General features: G+C 45.0%; 1 protein-coding gene across 2 annotated transcripts in view; it reads left to right on the top strand.

Annotated features, from left to right (window-relative positions):
* The window catches only part of PRKCE (protein kinase C epsilon), a 546,536-nt gene extending 541,100 nt beyond the window's left edge, over positions 1-5,436 (top strand). For both annotated transcript variants that reach the window (XM_069583410.1, XM_069583409.1), the window contains exon 16: positions 2,145-5,436. In XM_069583410.1, coding sequence (XP_069439511.1) covers positions 2,145-2,291 — 147 coding nt within the window. In that variant the 3' untranslated portion in view covers positions 2,292-5,436. The remainder of the gene's footprint in view (positions 1-2,144) is intronic.
* Positions 5,437-16,566: the final 11,130 nt, after the last annotated feature.

Genomic DNA, 16,566 nt, shown 5'->3' with positions numbered 1-16,566 from the left:
TTTGAGCCTGGCCATGTCTTCTCATGTCTCCAGTGTCCAGCTCTCCAAATATTCTGCACCATGAGACGCATCACGCTGAGAGCTGAACTTGAGTCTGGCCTCACTCTGAACACAGTTGGGTGACTCTGGGCAAGTGATCAAACGTCTGTGAGCCACAGTTTCCACATCTGTAAAATCAGGATAATAACACCTGCCTGTTCCAAGGATCAATAAGCAAACGAACATGAAGATGCTCTGTAAAGTGGCACTTCCCAAACCACGTTCTGCAGAACTTTGCTCCCAGGACAGATATTGAGAGAATATTTAGGAAAAAAAAAAAAAAGGACTTCCTTGGCAGTCCACGGTTAAGACTTCATCTTCCAATACAGGGGGTGTGGGTTCGACCCCTGGTCTGGGAGCCAGGATCCCACATGCCTCATGGCCAAAAAACCAAAACATAAAACAAAAATGATACGGTAACAAATTCAATAAAGACTTTAAAAATGGTCCACAGCAAAAAAGAATCTAAGAGAATCTTTAAATAAAACAGTCCACATATATATATATATATACATATATTTTTTTTTAAGGAAAAAAAAAAGTTTTATGTCATTCTGAGGAAGACTGGCCTGAATCAAATCAGCCGGTTTTCTTGACTGCAGGGTGTCCCACATCCTTTCATTTGCTGACATGCATGGTGACTCTCCCAGAGCAGAGTGCAAAATATAGCTTTGTCTCAAGACTACTTTCTCACACAGACTATCACTAACCTTTTAGGTAACTGATTTCCATAGAACATAGTATATGTTAATATTTATTCTACAAATAATAATGGTCACCACAAGAGTTATTCCATCATCCAGGGCGCTAATCCTGGATAATGCCGATTACTCAGTGTCTGAAAAAATATTGCCGGAACCCCTTCAGCCATCTCAGTGTTGTGCTGTGGATGCAGGGGAGGAGGAACTTGGTACTGCAGGTCTCTCAGTTGGACTCCACCCTTATTTCCCGCCATCCCCACACTGCACTCTGTGACAAGCAGCCTGACCAACCCATTGTCCTGTATACACATCTTTCGTGTTCCCAGTCTCCTGCCTTTTCCCATCTTCCTCTCTGCCAAGGTGCCTTCTTCCCATCTCTACAACATGATGGTAATTCATTCTCCAAGTCTCAGCCAGGTCCCACTATTCTGTGAAAGTTTTCCTCACCCATTGCAGTGTGTGCTAGAAAGGAATACTGACCCCAGCCCAGCAGGGAGCCCCCAAAGGCAGAGAGAATTATTCTTACTTCCTGATTTTCTCCAAAACCCAGAGTTTGTTTGATCACTGCCCTCTCCCCCCAACCCCACACACAGACCATAAGCACAATTTTGGCAACTTGAACTTCCAACTAGGTATGGGTCCTTCTACCCTAGAGAGTCAGTGGTGGGCTTGCTGATGTATTCATTCATTCAGTAGATGCTTAGTTTAGTGGACTGCTAGGAACCCAGGGTTGAGTCAGACAAGGATTCTGCCTTTAAGGAACTCATGGACAGGACAGAAGCATTAACAATTCACTGCAAGTCAGTGTCTTGAGTGTAATGATAGAAATAATGTGGGAGCACAAAATAGGATTCAGGATGATAGCAGGTGAGGATCAAGGCAGGCTTCCCAGAAGATGGTCCCAACCCCTACTCCATGCATCCCCCTACGTATAGAGAAGATGTCATCTAGAAAAGACATGGTAAGGTGATGGGGGTGGTGATGCTTACCTTTATGGAAGAAAGACCACTGGAGAGCTCATAGGAGGGCAATTCATGTTCATTCCCTGGATCACAGGAAGGGAGGACTCAGTGGAGCCAGAGGGTTGGGGCAGATGCTGAAAGGGAAAATGTCCGAACATGCACACACACACAGTCTATGGGAATCCCACTTCCTTGCTTTTCCATCATACCTCTCACCCCTTCTTCCTTCTCACTTGACCTCATTCTTCCTTTCCAAGTCCTCCGTCACCTCGCGGTCCTGGGGCCATTCATTGTTACCTCATTGAAACAGCTCAATGTCTGCTCTCAGTAGCTAGAGGTCTGCTTTGGCAAGAGGCTGGTCAGCGCAATGCCCACTCCCTGTGGGGGGGCCTTGGGGAGGAAGGTCAGCCTAGAATCAGTGCTTTCTCTTATCTCCCCACAGAAAACCAAAAGAGACGTCAATAATTTTGACCAAGACTTTACCCGGGAAGAGCCAGTACTCACACTCGTGGACGAAGCGATTGTGAAGCAGATCAACCAGGAGGAATTCAAAGGCTTCTCCTACTTTGGTGAAGACCTGATGCCCTGAGCAACCGCTCCCGGTGAAGTTTGGTGATGCTGCAAGCAAGGGCGCCGGGAAGACTCCTATTTTCCCATCAGATGGTCTTGAACTACTTCTCCCCGGAGCCCAGTCCCTTGTCCACCCTCTATTTATTGCATTCCCTCACCCCGGGGCCAGCTCCTCCCCACTTCCACCTGATGACCAGAAGGCACTCTTGATTCTCGTCTCACCAGTACTGCAGAATTGTGCAGGCTCAGCAGTTCACTGGACCACTGCTGAGTTTGGTCTGTTGGCAAGCCTGGCTTTGCTCCTTGGGGGCTTCAGTAAGGAAGGAACTTCAGGTCTTTTACTGCAAAGAAAAGAAGGAAAGAAAAAAGCAAGCAAGACTCGGGCTCTGTTTTTGAACATAGAGTCCTGACAATTCTTGCTTCTCCTCACTCCAGTCCCCCACCCACCACCTGCCACCCTCTGCCATTCTATCCAGAAGAGAAGAAGAGACTGGTGCTTCTTCAGCCCAAGGGTGAGCGCCCTCTAGGCGTGCCCAGGAAGGAGTGAGGTCGGAAGACACCCTGATCGGCTCCCTGTGTTGGTTTGCTCTGGAATGGCTCATCGTCATTTGCTTTGGTTTTAGATTTGGGGCATGCCGAAGTTGTATAAGCATGTATCTTGTGGAAGAAATCGCTCTCCATAGAAAAAGAAATTTGATTTGAACTCTATTAACATTTCAAAAATAGATTATCAAATTTGCTTTCTAATTGGCCAAAAGAAATAAATTCCAGTGTTAATAAAGGTAGATATTAAAGGGCTAATATACAATGAGAAAACCATCATCCATGGTGTATGCTCTTAATGCTTTCGTGGCACCTGGGGGCTCTGAATTGAGAGAAAAGGAAACTAGTAGAGCTCTTTGTTGTTCAAGTTCTGCCTGAACTCCATGGCTACCCTGCAGAGTGGTCGAGACCCTGGGTTCTAGCAAAACTCAGCTCCCAGATTCTCTCTCCAGTTTCATCCTGAATCCCCAGCATCAACTCTATTTATTTTCTGCAGCAGTGTGTGATTTTTGCGCACTTCTACCAAATGATAGTACTACTGTGTTGTGGTTTTTAAACATAAAACATGTAAAGTTAAATATAAAATATCTGCTTTTGGAACAAGCAGCCTGAGGCTAAACATGGGTTATGTAGAGGGTATCAGGAGATTGAAGAGCGACTTATTGGAACACTGACAGGGTGGCAAGATGTTCTGAGCGTTGTTTCTGTGTGACATGCAAGGGCCATTCCTGTGGCCACGTTCGATGGGTGTGATGTTACCTCCCGCAGATACGCTACCAGTGTTACGTTCTCTGATTTCCAAGGGTTCTCTGTGGCTTCGTGTGTTATGTGTCCCGGAGGTCATTGGATTATCTATTTCACTGAACTGACTTAGCAGGGAATGGAATCCATTCCAACGATTGCACGTGGATTTCCCAGCTGCCCCTAAATATCTATACTTGTGAGTGGCAAAGTGGCACTAATGAAGCTTTTTGCCTTTTGTACATTTGAGATTTTTTGTATATAGTGTTTGCTGCAAGGCCTGTGGAATTAATTCATTGAATTTAGAGGTATCAACTGCTGCATGTTCAGGCATATTATAAACTTTAGTCTATGAAAGAATAATTATAATAATGTCCAGGTGCAATACTCTGTAAGCGTATTGGTTCAAGTTACCGAGAGATAAGGTGTGTTTCCTTCTTTCTCTCTTTTTCTGGGAGGCCGGGGGGTGGGAGGAGGGGTGTTCTTCATATTGTTTATTTCATGTTGGTTTATTTTAAAAGATGTAAACATGTATTAAGCGATATTACATCTCACATATAGTTCTCCTGTGCTCTATGATGTCCTGATAGAGATGGAGAAGAGAAAGGAATGTTCTGGATGGTTGTTTCAAAGTCTGTACAGTGACTAGCTCAAGCCCGTACAGAGCTGGTGTCCGTATTTGCATCTGGCTGGTCGTGGCCTTGGCAACTAGTGATGACATTCACTTCTCTTTTGTTTTGATTTTTGAAAAAACTCAGGTGTAATTATTATCTGTTCTTGTTATAATTTCAAATATTATGCTATATCAACTTGTGTGTTCAGCATACCAGTGAAGAGATGAAGAACAGTAGATTAATTTAATTTATCTTCGGTAACTTGACATAGTAAGGGGAGACTCTCTTCCGGAGTTGAGGACAAGCACAGAAACATCTTCATGGTGGCGTCATCTCATTTTTTAGGAAAACATGACGATACTGCCCATCTTACTCACGAGTCCCTACTGCTCTCTGCTTTCTTCTCTGCTTCCTTCACCCTGATGATCGAACGACCAAGCAAGCTCTTAAACTGTCATGCCGAACGGGCTTGTCCAAAATATTCCCATGTCAGCAGGCACTGGGCCCTTCCTGCAGAACAACTGGCATTTTTGTTGGAAGACAAATAATAATACATTCTACCCAGCAGCTCCAAGCAGTCACTCAAGCAGGTTGCCTGGCTCAGAGATGCCCCCTTCCAGCCCCCAGAGCTGGGCTGACTGGGATGCCTCCTGCTTGAAAGCTGGTCAAGTTCTCACACAGGCAGACTCAAATCCTATTTAGTCTATAGAATAGAGCTTATATGTTCCTTGAATATTCATTGTTTCATTTCGGTTTTCACAAGAGTTTGGAAGCAGACATATTATTACATTTCTGCTAGTTCCTTCTAATCTTTCCAACTAGCTTGCTCACTCTTTTTTATTTTTTTGAGACAAAAAAAGGAGGGGAGTGTAAAAAAAAATGCCAAAAAAATATATGAAGGATAGCTGTTCTCCTGTGTTCTCTCATTATGGACTTTGTGAAGTGGAAATAATTTTTTTTTCCTCCAAAGGTGAAAAAAAATGCATTCTTACATTAAAAAAAAAAGAAGGCTAAAAATTACCTCTTTTTAAATTATGTGCAAAGTAATTCTGGCTAAATATAAAATGTATTCAACTTTAGGAATTTTTTTTTTGTATTGTGATGCTTTATTTGTACATTTTTTTCTTTTCGGGGTGTAATTTTAATCTCTTGCCATTCATTAGTGTTATTTCATTGTAAACATTATTGTGCCAAATGTACTGTATTCAAAAGGATGTGAATGTGTATTGTTTCAGAACCTAATAAATACAATGACGTTAAATCTTATTTCTGGGTCCTATTGAGCATTTTATCTCCTGGGCTCCAATTTATCTCCTTGGTGAATGACAAGGTGGCACTAATGAAGCTTATTGCCTTTTGGACATTAGAGAGTCCAAATTCCCAAACCTAGACAAGGTTTCCACTTTTCTCTTATCCTTGGAAGATGCACAAAGATGCAAATGACCGTAAGTGCATCCTCCCCTTGCCCACCCCTGTCTGGCCTCTGCATTTCAGGGACTGCCCACCAGAAGCATGGAGGGGCCCTGAGCACACTGGATGGGCCCTGGGCTGCCTGGGCGTGAAGCTGCCTTGGAGTGCTGGGAGATAGCCAAGCAACACTGAAAGCACTTCATTTTCAGCTTTCTAGAGAAGAAAAGACTGGATCTTCTTGCAACCCATTCAGGCCTCTTCAAGACTCAGTTTCTTACCAGCTGCTCAGAACTTTAGGCCTTAGAAATCCAAGAAGCTCCTACGAGGCTGGAAACCTCCCATGACTTAGGTATATTATCCTGAAGGTACTCACCTCTCAGTCCCTTCCCCCTCCCCGACCAGCAACCTCATCTGCCTACCTGAAGATGTAAGCATGGACCTCCAGACCCACTCCAAGAGGAAGGTTGTTCAGTTCAGTCTCTCAGTCATGTCCGACTCTTTGCAACCCCATGGACTGCAGCATGCCAGGCTTCCCTATCCATTACTAACTCTCAGAGTTTACTCAAACTCATGTCTATTGAGTCAGTGATTCTACCCAACCATCTCATCTTCTGTTGTCCCCTTCTCCTCCTGCCTTCAATCTTTCCCAGAATTGGGGTCTTTTCTGATGAGTCAGTTCTTCCCATCAGGTGGCCAAAGTACTGGAGTTTCAGCTTCAGCATCAGTCCTTCCTATGAATATTCAGGACTGATTTCCTTTAGAATGGACTGGTTGGATCTCCTTGCAGTCCAAGGGGCTCTCAAAAGTCTTCTCCAACACCACAGTTCAAAAGCATCAATTCTTCAGCACTCAGCTTTCTTCATAGTCCAACTCTCACGTCCATACATGACTACTGGAAAAACCATAGCTTTAACTAGACGGACCTTCGTTGGCAAAGTAATGTCTCTGCTTTTTAATATACTGTCTAGGTTGGTCATAACTTTTCTTCCAAGGAGCAAGCCAAGCAAGGAGAAGGTTGTATTTATCACCATTTTCCTCTCTGATTCAGACAGCTGTTTCTAGGTAAATGACCATCCTAGGAGAAACAAGCTTCCCACCAGCATGTCTGAGTTTAAATAAAAAGAAAATCGAATTAAAAGATGTTGTTCTTAGAAGGTCAGAAGACATCTCCAAACATTTTACTGAATGAAATATGACCAGTCTACACATCCCTTGCCTAGTGGTCCAGAAGAGACAGCTCCAGAGTCCTGGAGATGAGGAAGTTCATTCTCCCCAAATCCATGTGCTCGATAAATCACCTTGAAGCTATAAAAAAGGTCAATTGCTGATCAGAGTACTTGGTTTAGAACCTCTTTCCTCAACTCCAACTATGTTCTAGAAGAGGAAGTCAAGCAATGCCATGCCTATTCCAGGAAAACCATGGCCACTGGTCCCTGGCAAGAGCTAGGTGGCTCCAGAGCGGCTTTAAGAAAGCCTATCTGTGTGGCTTTGCCCCTGAACTGAGAAACAACAGGTCTAACAGATTTCTCGCAGAGGAAATCTATGGGAAGACTAGTCCTTCTCTATTTCCATGGACCTGAGTACAGTCCAGTGCTTGGATTACCAGGAGCCTGAAGATCTCCATGCAATAAAATTACTAAACCACAAAGCACGTGTTGTCATAGTGCTTACAGTAGCAGAGAGATGGAGTGGGAAAACAGGACAGAAGCCACATCATGAAGTCGGGTTTTCAGTTTAAAGTTCTTTAGCCTAGATAATGATACGACTTGGATGGTATGGACCTGAAGGATGAGGAGCTGTCCTAATCAGGAATACACCCTCTAGGGACCAGCTGATTGGATAAATAGGCAGTGTTTATTTAGAAGGTACTACAAGTGCTTCTTTACTATGGACAGAGGAGCCTGGCAAGCTACAGTCCATGGGGTCACAAGAGTTGAACAGGACTTAGCAACTAAACCACCACCACCAGAAGTGCTTCAGCTCTTTTTCATCTCCCACCAACTCCTGGGGGTTTCGTTGAAGAATTCTAGAAAAAGATTCTCAAGGAAACCAGTAGCTTATTAATTAGCATAAAGGGTGTCAGAAAGATGACATCAGTGGTGTTTGAGATAAGTGCATTGGCAAATATATTTTAAGACAAATATCCATTTTTTTTAAAAAATCAGGATATAAGAAACTAGAGGGTCTTTAGTTTCCTTAGTGGTTAGGGAAATGCAAATTTAAATCAAACTGAAATACCACTTCACACCCACCAGAAAGACTAACCTAAAAAGACAGACTTACCAAGTGTTACTAAGGATGTGGAGCAACTGGAGCTTTTAGTTTCTCAGATTTGAGTATAAAGTGGTACAACTACCTTGAAAAACTTTGGCTGTATCTACTGAAGCAACCTTGGCTTCACAGAAAATTTACCAGCTGGATAAATAAATTGTGGAATTTTACATTAACACAGTAGAACACTAGATATACATGAGAATAAATGATTTACAACTACAGACAACAACCTAGAGGAACCTCACAACATAGTGTTGGGTTTGAGAAGTCAGGGCTGGTGCAGACTGTGATTCCAGTCACATAAAGTACAAAATAGTCTGTGCTGCTAGAAGCCAAGCTAGTGGTTGCCCTTAGGGGAGGAGAGGCAAGGACTAGGAGGCAGCATGAAAGGGCTTCTGGAGAGATGGTTTCATTTTTGTTTTCATTTTTGTTTTATTTATTTAATTGGAGTATAGTTGCTTTCCAATTTTGTGTTGGTTTCTGCTGTACAGCGAAGTGAATCAGCTTTATGTATACATATATCGCCTCCCTCTTGGACCTCCCTCCTACCCACCAACCCCCTCCATCATCCTACCCCTCTAGATGATCAGAGAGCTGAGCTCCCTGAGCTGGGCAACAGGTTCCCACTATCTGCTGCACACTTGGTAGTGTATATAAGTCAGTCCCAGTCTCCCATTTCATCCCATCCCCTCTTCCTTGTCCCCCGTGTCCATATGTCTGCCTCTCTATTCCTACCCTGCAAATCGGTTCATCTGTACCATTTTTCTAGATTCCATCTATCTGCATCAATATGTGATGTTTCTCTCTTTCTGACTCCTTCACTCTGTATGACTGTCTCTAGATACATCCACATCCCTACAAATGGCACAGTTCTGTTCCTCTTTATGACTGAGTAATAATCCATTGTATCTATGTACTACATCATCTTTATCCATTCATCTGTCGATGGACATATAGTTTGTTTCCATGTCCTGGCTATCGGACGTGGGGTGCATGTATCTTTTTGAATTATGGTTTTCTCAGGGTATATGCCCAGGAGTGGAATTGCTGGGTAATAGCATAGTTCTATTTTTCATTTCTTTTAAGGTATCTCTATACTGTTCTCCACCATGGCTATATTAATATACATTCCCACCAACAGTGCAAGAGAGTTCCCTTTTCTCCACACCCTCTCCAGCATTTATTGTTTGTCGATTTTTTGATGATGGCCATTCTGACCAGTGTGAGGTGATACCTCACTGTGGTTTTCATCTGCATTTCTCTGATAATTAGCAATGTTGAGCATCTTTTTATATGCCTCTTGGCCATCTATATGTCTTCCTTGCAGAAATGTCTGTTTAGGTCTTCTGCCCGTTTTTTAATTGGGTCATTTGGGGTTGTTTTTTTTTTTTTTTTTCCCTGATATTGAGCTGCATGAGCTGTTTGTATATTTGGAGATTAACCCCTTGTCGTTTGCTTCATTTGCAAATATTCCCTCCCATCCTGTGGGTCTTTCTGTCTTGTTTATGGTTTCCTTTGCTGGGCAAAAACTTTTAAGTTTAATTAGGTCCCATTTGTTTATTTCTGTTTTTATTTTCATTACCCTAGGAGGTGAGTCAAAAAAGATCTTGCTTTGATTTCTGTCAAAGAATGTTCTTCCTATGTTTTCCTCTAAGAGCTTTATAGTGTGTGGTCTTACGTTTAGGTCTTTAAATCCATTTTGAGTTTATTTTTGTATATGGTGTTTGGAAGTATTCTAATTTAATTCTTTTACATGTAACTGTCCAGTTCTGCCAGCACTACTTATTGAGGAACGTGTCTTTTCTCCATTGTATATTCTTGCCTCCTTTGTCATAGATTAGGTGCCCAAACATGCATAGGTTTACCTCTGGGCTTTCTACCCTGTTCCATTGACCTATGTTTCTGTTTCTGTTCCAATATCATACAGTCTTGATTACTGTAGCTTGGTAATTAGTCTAAAGTTAAGGAGCCTGATTCCTCCAGCTCCATTTTTCTTTCTCAAGTTTACTTTGGCTATTTAGAGTCTTTTTTTTTTCCATACAAACTGTAAAATTTTTCCTCTAATTCTGTGGAAGAAAAAATGCCATTGATAATTTGATAGGGATTGCAATGAATCTGTAGATTGCTTTGGTTAGTATAGACAGTTTCACAATAATGATTCTTCCAATCCAAAAACATATCTATCTCCATCTGTTTGTGTCATCTTTAATGTCTCTCATCATTATCTACGGTCAACTTCTGATGGCCAGCCACTACACTCATCTTCAAGGCTCTCTTGTCTCCTTTTTCAAAACTTCTTAAATCACCACTGCACTGTACATTTGTTAGCAGTTCCTGGGCTAAATGCGTTGTTGATGTTGAGAGTTGTTTCCGTTGCTTTACAACCCATTTTGAACTCAAATAAATTGCTTAAATTTGATTTTTATCTAAATCATTTCTGTAGTCTAAAATAAATTTAAAATAAGCAGCAAGTAATGTCATTAGCAACAAAAAAAAAATGAAGCGAGAAATGCACGTTAAAATGATGTATAATGTAACCACATTTATTTAAGAATGTATTCTAATACCAAAAGGCAAATTTTAACGATGTAAAACTGTAATTACTTTTGCACCAACCTAATATTACAGTGAGCGTATGATGAGGCTCAAGATCTACTGGAAGCTGAATCTTCTGCCATCTTGGACCCAGTTACGTCTAACCAGTTTAAGTCATGTCCTTGATGGCTAGATTATTCTTTTCAAGGTTGTGCCCTGCCTCCTTCCCTCCTGTCTCGTTGCTACCACTACCTTCTTCTACCCACATCTTCCTATTCCTTCAGTGCCCTCTCATCACTGCCTCTTCATGGCTTCGGGATGTGTCAGATGCCCCAGGAGTGCTGAGGGCCAAGATGTTGTGATAATGAGGGGAGCACAAATCAGAGAGAAGGAGGAAAGGTGGCTCCTGTCTGTGCCAAGTTGCCCTTCCCCAGGATGCAGGAGAAGTGCGGTAGCCCTCACGTTATTTCTCAGCAGAAGATTGTCAAGGTCATGGAATCCTTTAAAGTGTGATGCTCTCCGCAGGCGGCACTGTCTCTGAGAGGGCCCAGCCCTCACCTTGAATAAAGGCTCCTTGTCTTTGTGTAGGATGAAGGAGTTCAGCTTTCACTGCCTGCTCTCTCTTGAGGTCAGGTAGACACTGCCTGAGGGTTGAGATCAGACCAGCCTCAGTTCTAGGACCCGAATGCTGAGGAAACAATTGCAAACCTCACTACTTCTCAGCCCTTCTGCACTTTAGGGCAGCCTCCCTGGTGGCTTAGCGGTAAAGAATCTGCCTACAATGCAGGAGACCGCCTGCATTGCAGGAGACATGGGTTAGATGTCTGATTCAGGAAGATTCCCTGGAGAATGAAACGGCAATCCACTCCAGTGTTCTGGCTTGAGAAATCCCATGGACAGGGGAACCTGGCAGGCTACAGTCCTCGGGGTTGCAAGAGTCAGACTTAGCGACTAAACCACCAGCACCGTCACCCCCTTGGGCTGTTGTGAGGGGCTCTGAAAGGTCCCTTTCTAGGCACAAATTGTAGATTCTCATTCTTCATGCTTTCTTCTTTAGGTTATTAATCGTTTAAGTGTAACATGTATTATCTTCTTTGTTTCAGACATTCTGCTATGTATTTCACACAAGTCATCTCTTTAAAGCTCACAAAAATCACATGGAATAGATATTCCAGTTATCCCCATTTCATACATGAGGAAACTGAGGCTCATAAATTATATGAAAGTCTTTAGTCCTTAAAACTCCATGAAACTGTTGTATTCTTATGCCCATTCTACATAAAATCAATTGCCCAGATTCTCAGTTCCAGTAAAAGCTGCTTGAACAGGATGTAGTGTTAACACACAAGACAGATGACAGAAATATTCACTCATTTATTCCATAAATTTATTCCTCAGTTGTTCATCAAATTCCTACTATATGCCAGCCATTCATCTAGACAGCAGTAAACAGACAAAACTCTTCACCCTTACCGAGTTTATGTAGAGGTGGGGTATTGGCAGGCCATAAGCAATAAACATGACCATTAAGTGAATTATATAATGTGTTAGAAGATCCAGGCCACCCCTAAGATTTGAAGCAAGGGTACAAATGGCGGTCCAGACCAGGGGGCTAAAGATTTTTTGTTATAAATCAAGCTATTGTTAAAGAATATGATCTAGCCTTATCCCTTGACAAAGACACCATCATAACAACCTGGAAGGCCAGCTGGAGAGCGGGAGGGGAGAATGAACAGGCAGACAGACTCATAAAGGAAGAGAAAGACCAGGACGGAAGAGAGGGCAGTGGCCAGGGTGAGGCAGCTCACTGCTCAGGTGAGTTGTAGACCTCAGCATGGCCCTCGCCCTGGCAATGTGAGCCAGGGACTCCATGCCCCCAGCCATGTCAGCTGTGTAAGGAGGTCCCACCCCTGAGGGCCCATCCCAGTGGGCACTGTTCACTAAAAGGTGGTGTCCATGAACTATCACAGCACATGGACAAGGGCTGGACTGGGTAGTCCACCTTGTAGCCCTCCCACTTAATCAACACTAGTTCCTCCCCCGGAGCTCAGTCCCACCATGGGGGTGGGATCAAAGGACCTTGTCCTGGCCAATACTTCCTTCAGAATCATGGTCCATACTAATGTCCTTTCTTGCTGGCCCTGCTTTGCACTCCACCCATCGCAGCTGTGCTTGGGGGTGTTTAATCTGTCCCTCATGTGGATGTTGGGGTGAGGTGGGGGCTCAAGCTTGATCCCTGGCAGAGGAAGGACAGAGTCTCCCAGCCTGGTGAGGATAAATGCTGCCACAGGCAAAGGGAGGTGCAGCCAAGCAGGAGAATCTGTTCTCCCAAATCACCCAACCAGTACCCAACAGACAATGAAAGAACCAAGAGTGGTGGGAGTAACTAGAGACCGGGATGTGCCTGCAGTAGAAGGGCGGAGAGACCCTGGGGCGGAGTCAGCAGCAGCCGCTGGGTGCACTGTCATGGCAGAAATGGAGCTGATGAGATTGCTGTGGGCACAGATGTACCTCAGGTACCCTTCTGCCCTCTGTGCTCTGATGGAGGGAAGGAGGCTGGATGCCAGTGTGCCTGCCTTGGGCCAGCTGAGCACCATTCCACTGGCGAGGTGGTCATTTGGTTCCCCGTCTGAGGTGCTGCAAAGTCAAGAAATTCTCCAAGCTGCACAGGCAGCCCCTAGCAGATCTAGGATGCAAGCCTGTCGTTTACATCTACACCCAGTTGGGGACAAAGACGTCTCTCCCCACTGTGCTCCTGGTCCTGGTCCCGACACAGGTCCTGCATGCTTTTGGCTTCCTTTTTCTGGAGAAATTTCACATCCTTGTGAAATGATACAATTTGTCTGATATAATTAGACTGCATTGCTCACTCTAAAGACTATGAATGTGAGCACCGAGGAAGGCATGGCTAGGGCATCAGGCAGAGGCACCTGGGGACTCTTACTGCTCTTCTTTCCCACCTTTCTGCCTGTGCTGCCTCCTAGCAGAGTCCTGAGAGCTGGTCCTCAAGCCCAGCAAAGCCTGCATCCTCCACCCTCAGACACCCCTCCCACCACCAAAAAAAGAAACCATCCCTATGGACTATTCTAAGCAGGAAGCCGAGTTTTCAGTTCACTGGAAAACAGGAAATGCCTCCAAGGGCCTGAAGTCTTTTTATTCCCTGCGCCCTTCATGCAGGGTCTACGTCCCAAGCCAGCTGCTGAGGACGACGCCCTAGAAGTAATGTTGGTTGCTCAGTCATGTCCAGCTCTTTGCGACCCCATGGACTGCAGCCTGCCAGGCTTCTCTATCTGTGGGATTCTCCAGGCAAGAATACTGGAGTGGGTTGCCATTCCCTTCTGCAGGGATTGAACCTGAGTCTCCTGCATTGCAGGCAGATTCTTGGCCATCTGAGCCACCAGGGAAGCCCTCAAAGCAAGATCACCTTAAACCCCATCCCCAAGAATGCGATCCTCGGTGCTACTCGGAAGCTCTCTCTACTCCTGGAGCCAGAGCTGACTTCACCCGTTGCTCAGGACAGTGGACATTCTGAGTCAGGTGATAGAGATGTTGTGGGAAGCACCACGGAGACGCATCAGCTTTGCAAGGGGCAAATACTGACCGGGGATGGTGTTCTCAGCTCAGGCAAAGACTGACCTCTCACACCCACCAGATGGAACTCTAAACCCCATCAGAGATAAGCTGACCCCCAACAAAGCCTGACTTCCTAGCCCTTCCTAAGTTGGCTTGCCCATCCTGCTCCAGATTGACTCTCTAACCTTGACTTATCAGAAACTAGCCTTTATACTCACCACAGCCAAGCTTTCTAACCCCGAACACAGACCTAACTCAAATGTTTGCCCACCTCCTCATCCATTCACAGTCATCACTGAGCTTCTGTGGATTGCCATGTGCTGTGAGCCCAGCCCAGTCCTCACAGACGTACAGCCTGGGGGAGGGATGCACCCCGCAAAAACTTTAATCAGATTGTGGGTGGGGGAGAAGGGAGGCTTATCTGAAACCCAGCACTGTCTCCAATTTGCTGGATCTTCTGCCTTCCTCTGCAGTGGGCCAATGTGCCTGGATGGTGTTGGAGATTCCAGTCCTCAGAGCGCATGCCTCCATGGTGGAAGCCTAGACCACCCTGGGTGTCCAGAAAGTGAGGCATCATCAGTAGCGTTAGTGTTACTCTTGGGAATGGGAAAGTCAGCCTCAGGAACATGTCAGCTATCAGGCACTTTCCCTTCTACCTGCTAGAGGAGAGCTCAAGGAATCCCTCCTCCATTCGAACATCTGCTTCCACTATAGACTGTGTGGCCCTGATTGAATGCCTGCCTCAGCTTTTCTGTCTGTAAAACAAGCTGTGATACTCGCAGAAACTTTGGAAGCAGACTGATCGGCCTGTATGAACATGTGGTGATTCAGATAGAAGCCTTTTCACTGATTGGAAAACAAGGATTTCGGCCATCTATGTTAGCCTAAATGTTAATAGGAAATAGGATGATTTGTGAGTAGGAACCCAGGGCCTGGCACAGTTTGATTTCCCCAAAGGGCACTGGGTTGGGGGAGGGGGTAGAATGTGGATGCTTACAGAGGGAACAGACTGTTACCTAAAAACGTCTCCCCACCTGCCAGCAGACCCCTCATGCAGTGCTCTCTGCCTGAAAGTCTGCTATGAAGGAGCAACATCAAGAACAGACACCATGCGCCCATCACTTGCACATCACCTGTCCCTGGTCACCTGCATGGGGCCCACCTCCTTTACCAGCCCTCTTCCTTACATCAGCGGAGAGCAGGAGCCTGTAAGAAGAGCAGACGCTGACTGGGAGGGTCAAGCCAGAGCAGCTGAAGGGATCGGGCCTAGAGTAGCAGTGCCGAAGGGAGGGCTGTGGACCCCTGGGGGTCTCCAAAACTGTTTTGTGTAAGTTGTTAGTTATCTCTTGCTTGTCAGAATTCCCCTAAATCTCAGCAGCTTAAAACAACAAACATTTATTACCTCACAGTAGCTCACAATAAGTCAGGGATCTGGGCATGACTTAGCTGGATGCCTCCTACCAGGTCTCACAGGCTCTGGTCGATCTGACAGCCCAGCTGGGGGTGGACCCACCTCCAAGCTCAAGGCCATGGTTGTTGGAAGGATTTAGTTTGTTATTAGGGGCCTCAGTTCTTCACTGAATTTTGTCCAGAGGTCTCTCTCTGTTCCTTGCCAGATGGGGCTTTCTATCCTGCAGCTTAGAGCTGACTTCCCTGAGAGCAAGGGAGCAAGAGAGGCCTCCTTAGGATAGAAACCACCGTCTTTCTGTGTCTTAATCTTCTGAGTGAGGCGCCATCACATTTGCCATACCTCTTGTACCACTCACTTCCTTGGAGGTGATTCATCAGATCTAGCCCACACCCAAGGGGAGGGATTGCACAAGGTATGAAGATCAGGATGTGGGGAGGGTGCCCTGGGAGACACTTTAGAGGCTGCCAAACACAGGGCATCCACGAAAAATCTCTTTCCAACTCTCTGTCTCTGGGATACTTGGCTTTCTTCTTATACTTCAACCAAAATGTGTCATAAGAGATTTCATGCAGGAGCACATATCAGCTGTCCCATATTAAGCTCACAGTAGAGAGACTCGCGGGGCTTCCCTGGTGGCTCAGTGGTTAAAAAACCTGCCTGCCCATGCAGGAGACGAGGGTTCAGTCTCTGTGTCAGAAAGATCCCCTGGAGAAGGAAATGGCAACCCACTCCAGTGTTCTTCCCTAGGAAATCCCATGGACAGAGGAGCCTGGCAAGCTACAGTCAATGGGGTTACAAAAGAGCTGGATACAACTACGTCACTAAAACAACAACAACAGAGAGATTTGTACAAACAGAAAACCATGCCACTATATTGACAGATATAAGACACATTAATAAAAGGTCTTTGGGGCCCTTATAATTTTTAAGAGTATAAAAAGGATATGAGATCAAAAAGTTTGAGAACTACAGCGCTAGGATATTTCTCAAGGGGGGCTGCCCTGGGTGGGGAGGGCGTGGAAGAAGCACTGTGAGAAGCCTTTCAGCCAAACACCATCAGATGCCTGGACACCTGAAAAAGGGGTGGTTAAAGACAGCAAGTGAGAGGAAGGGCCTACCGTCTCCCTTTCACTTTCTTTACAGTTCTGCACACAATGCGTCTCTGAGAGTTTGCCCTTTCTGCCTCTGTGTGC

Source organism: Ovis canadensis, chromosome 3 (assembly GCF_042477335.2).
Source record: "Ovis canadensis isolate MfBH-ARS-UI-01 breed Bighorn chromosome 3, ARS-UI_OviCan_v2, whole genome shotgun sequence".
NCBI lineage: Eukaryota > Metazoa > Chordata > Mammalia > Artiodactyla > Bovidae > Ovis > Ovis canadensis.
Note: the sequence above shows the minus strand (reverse complement) of the source record. Positions and strands in the feature narration are given on the sequence as shown.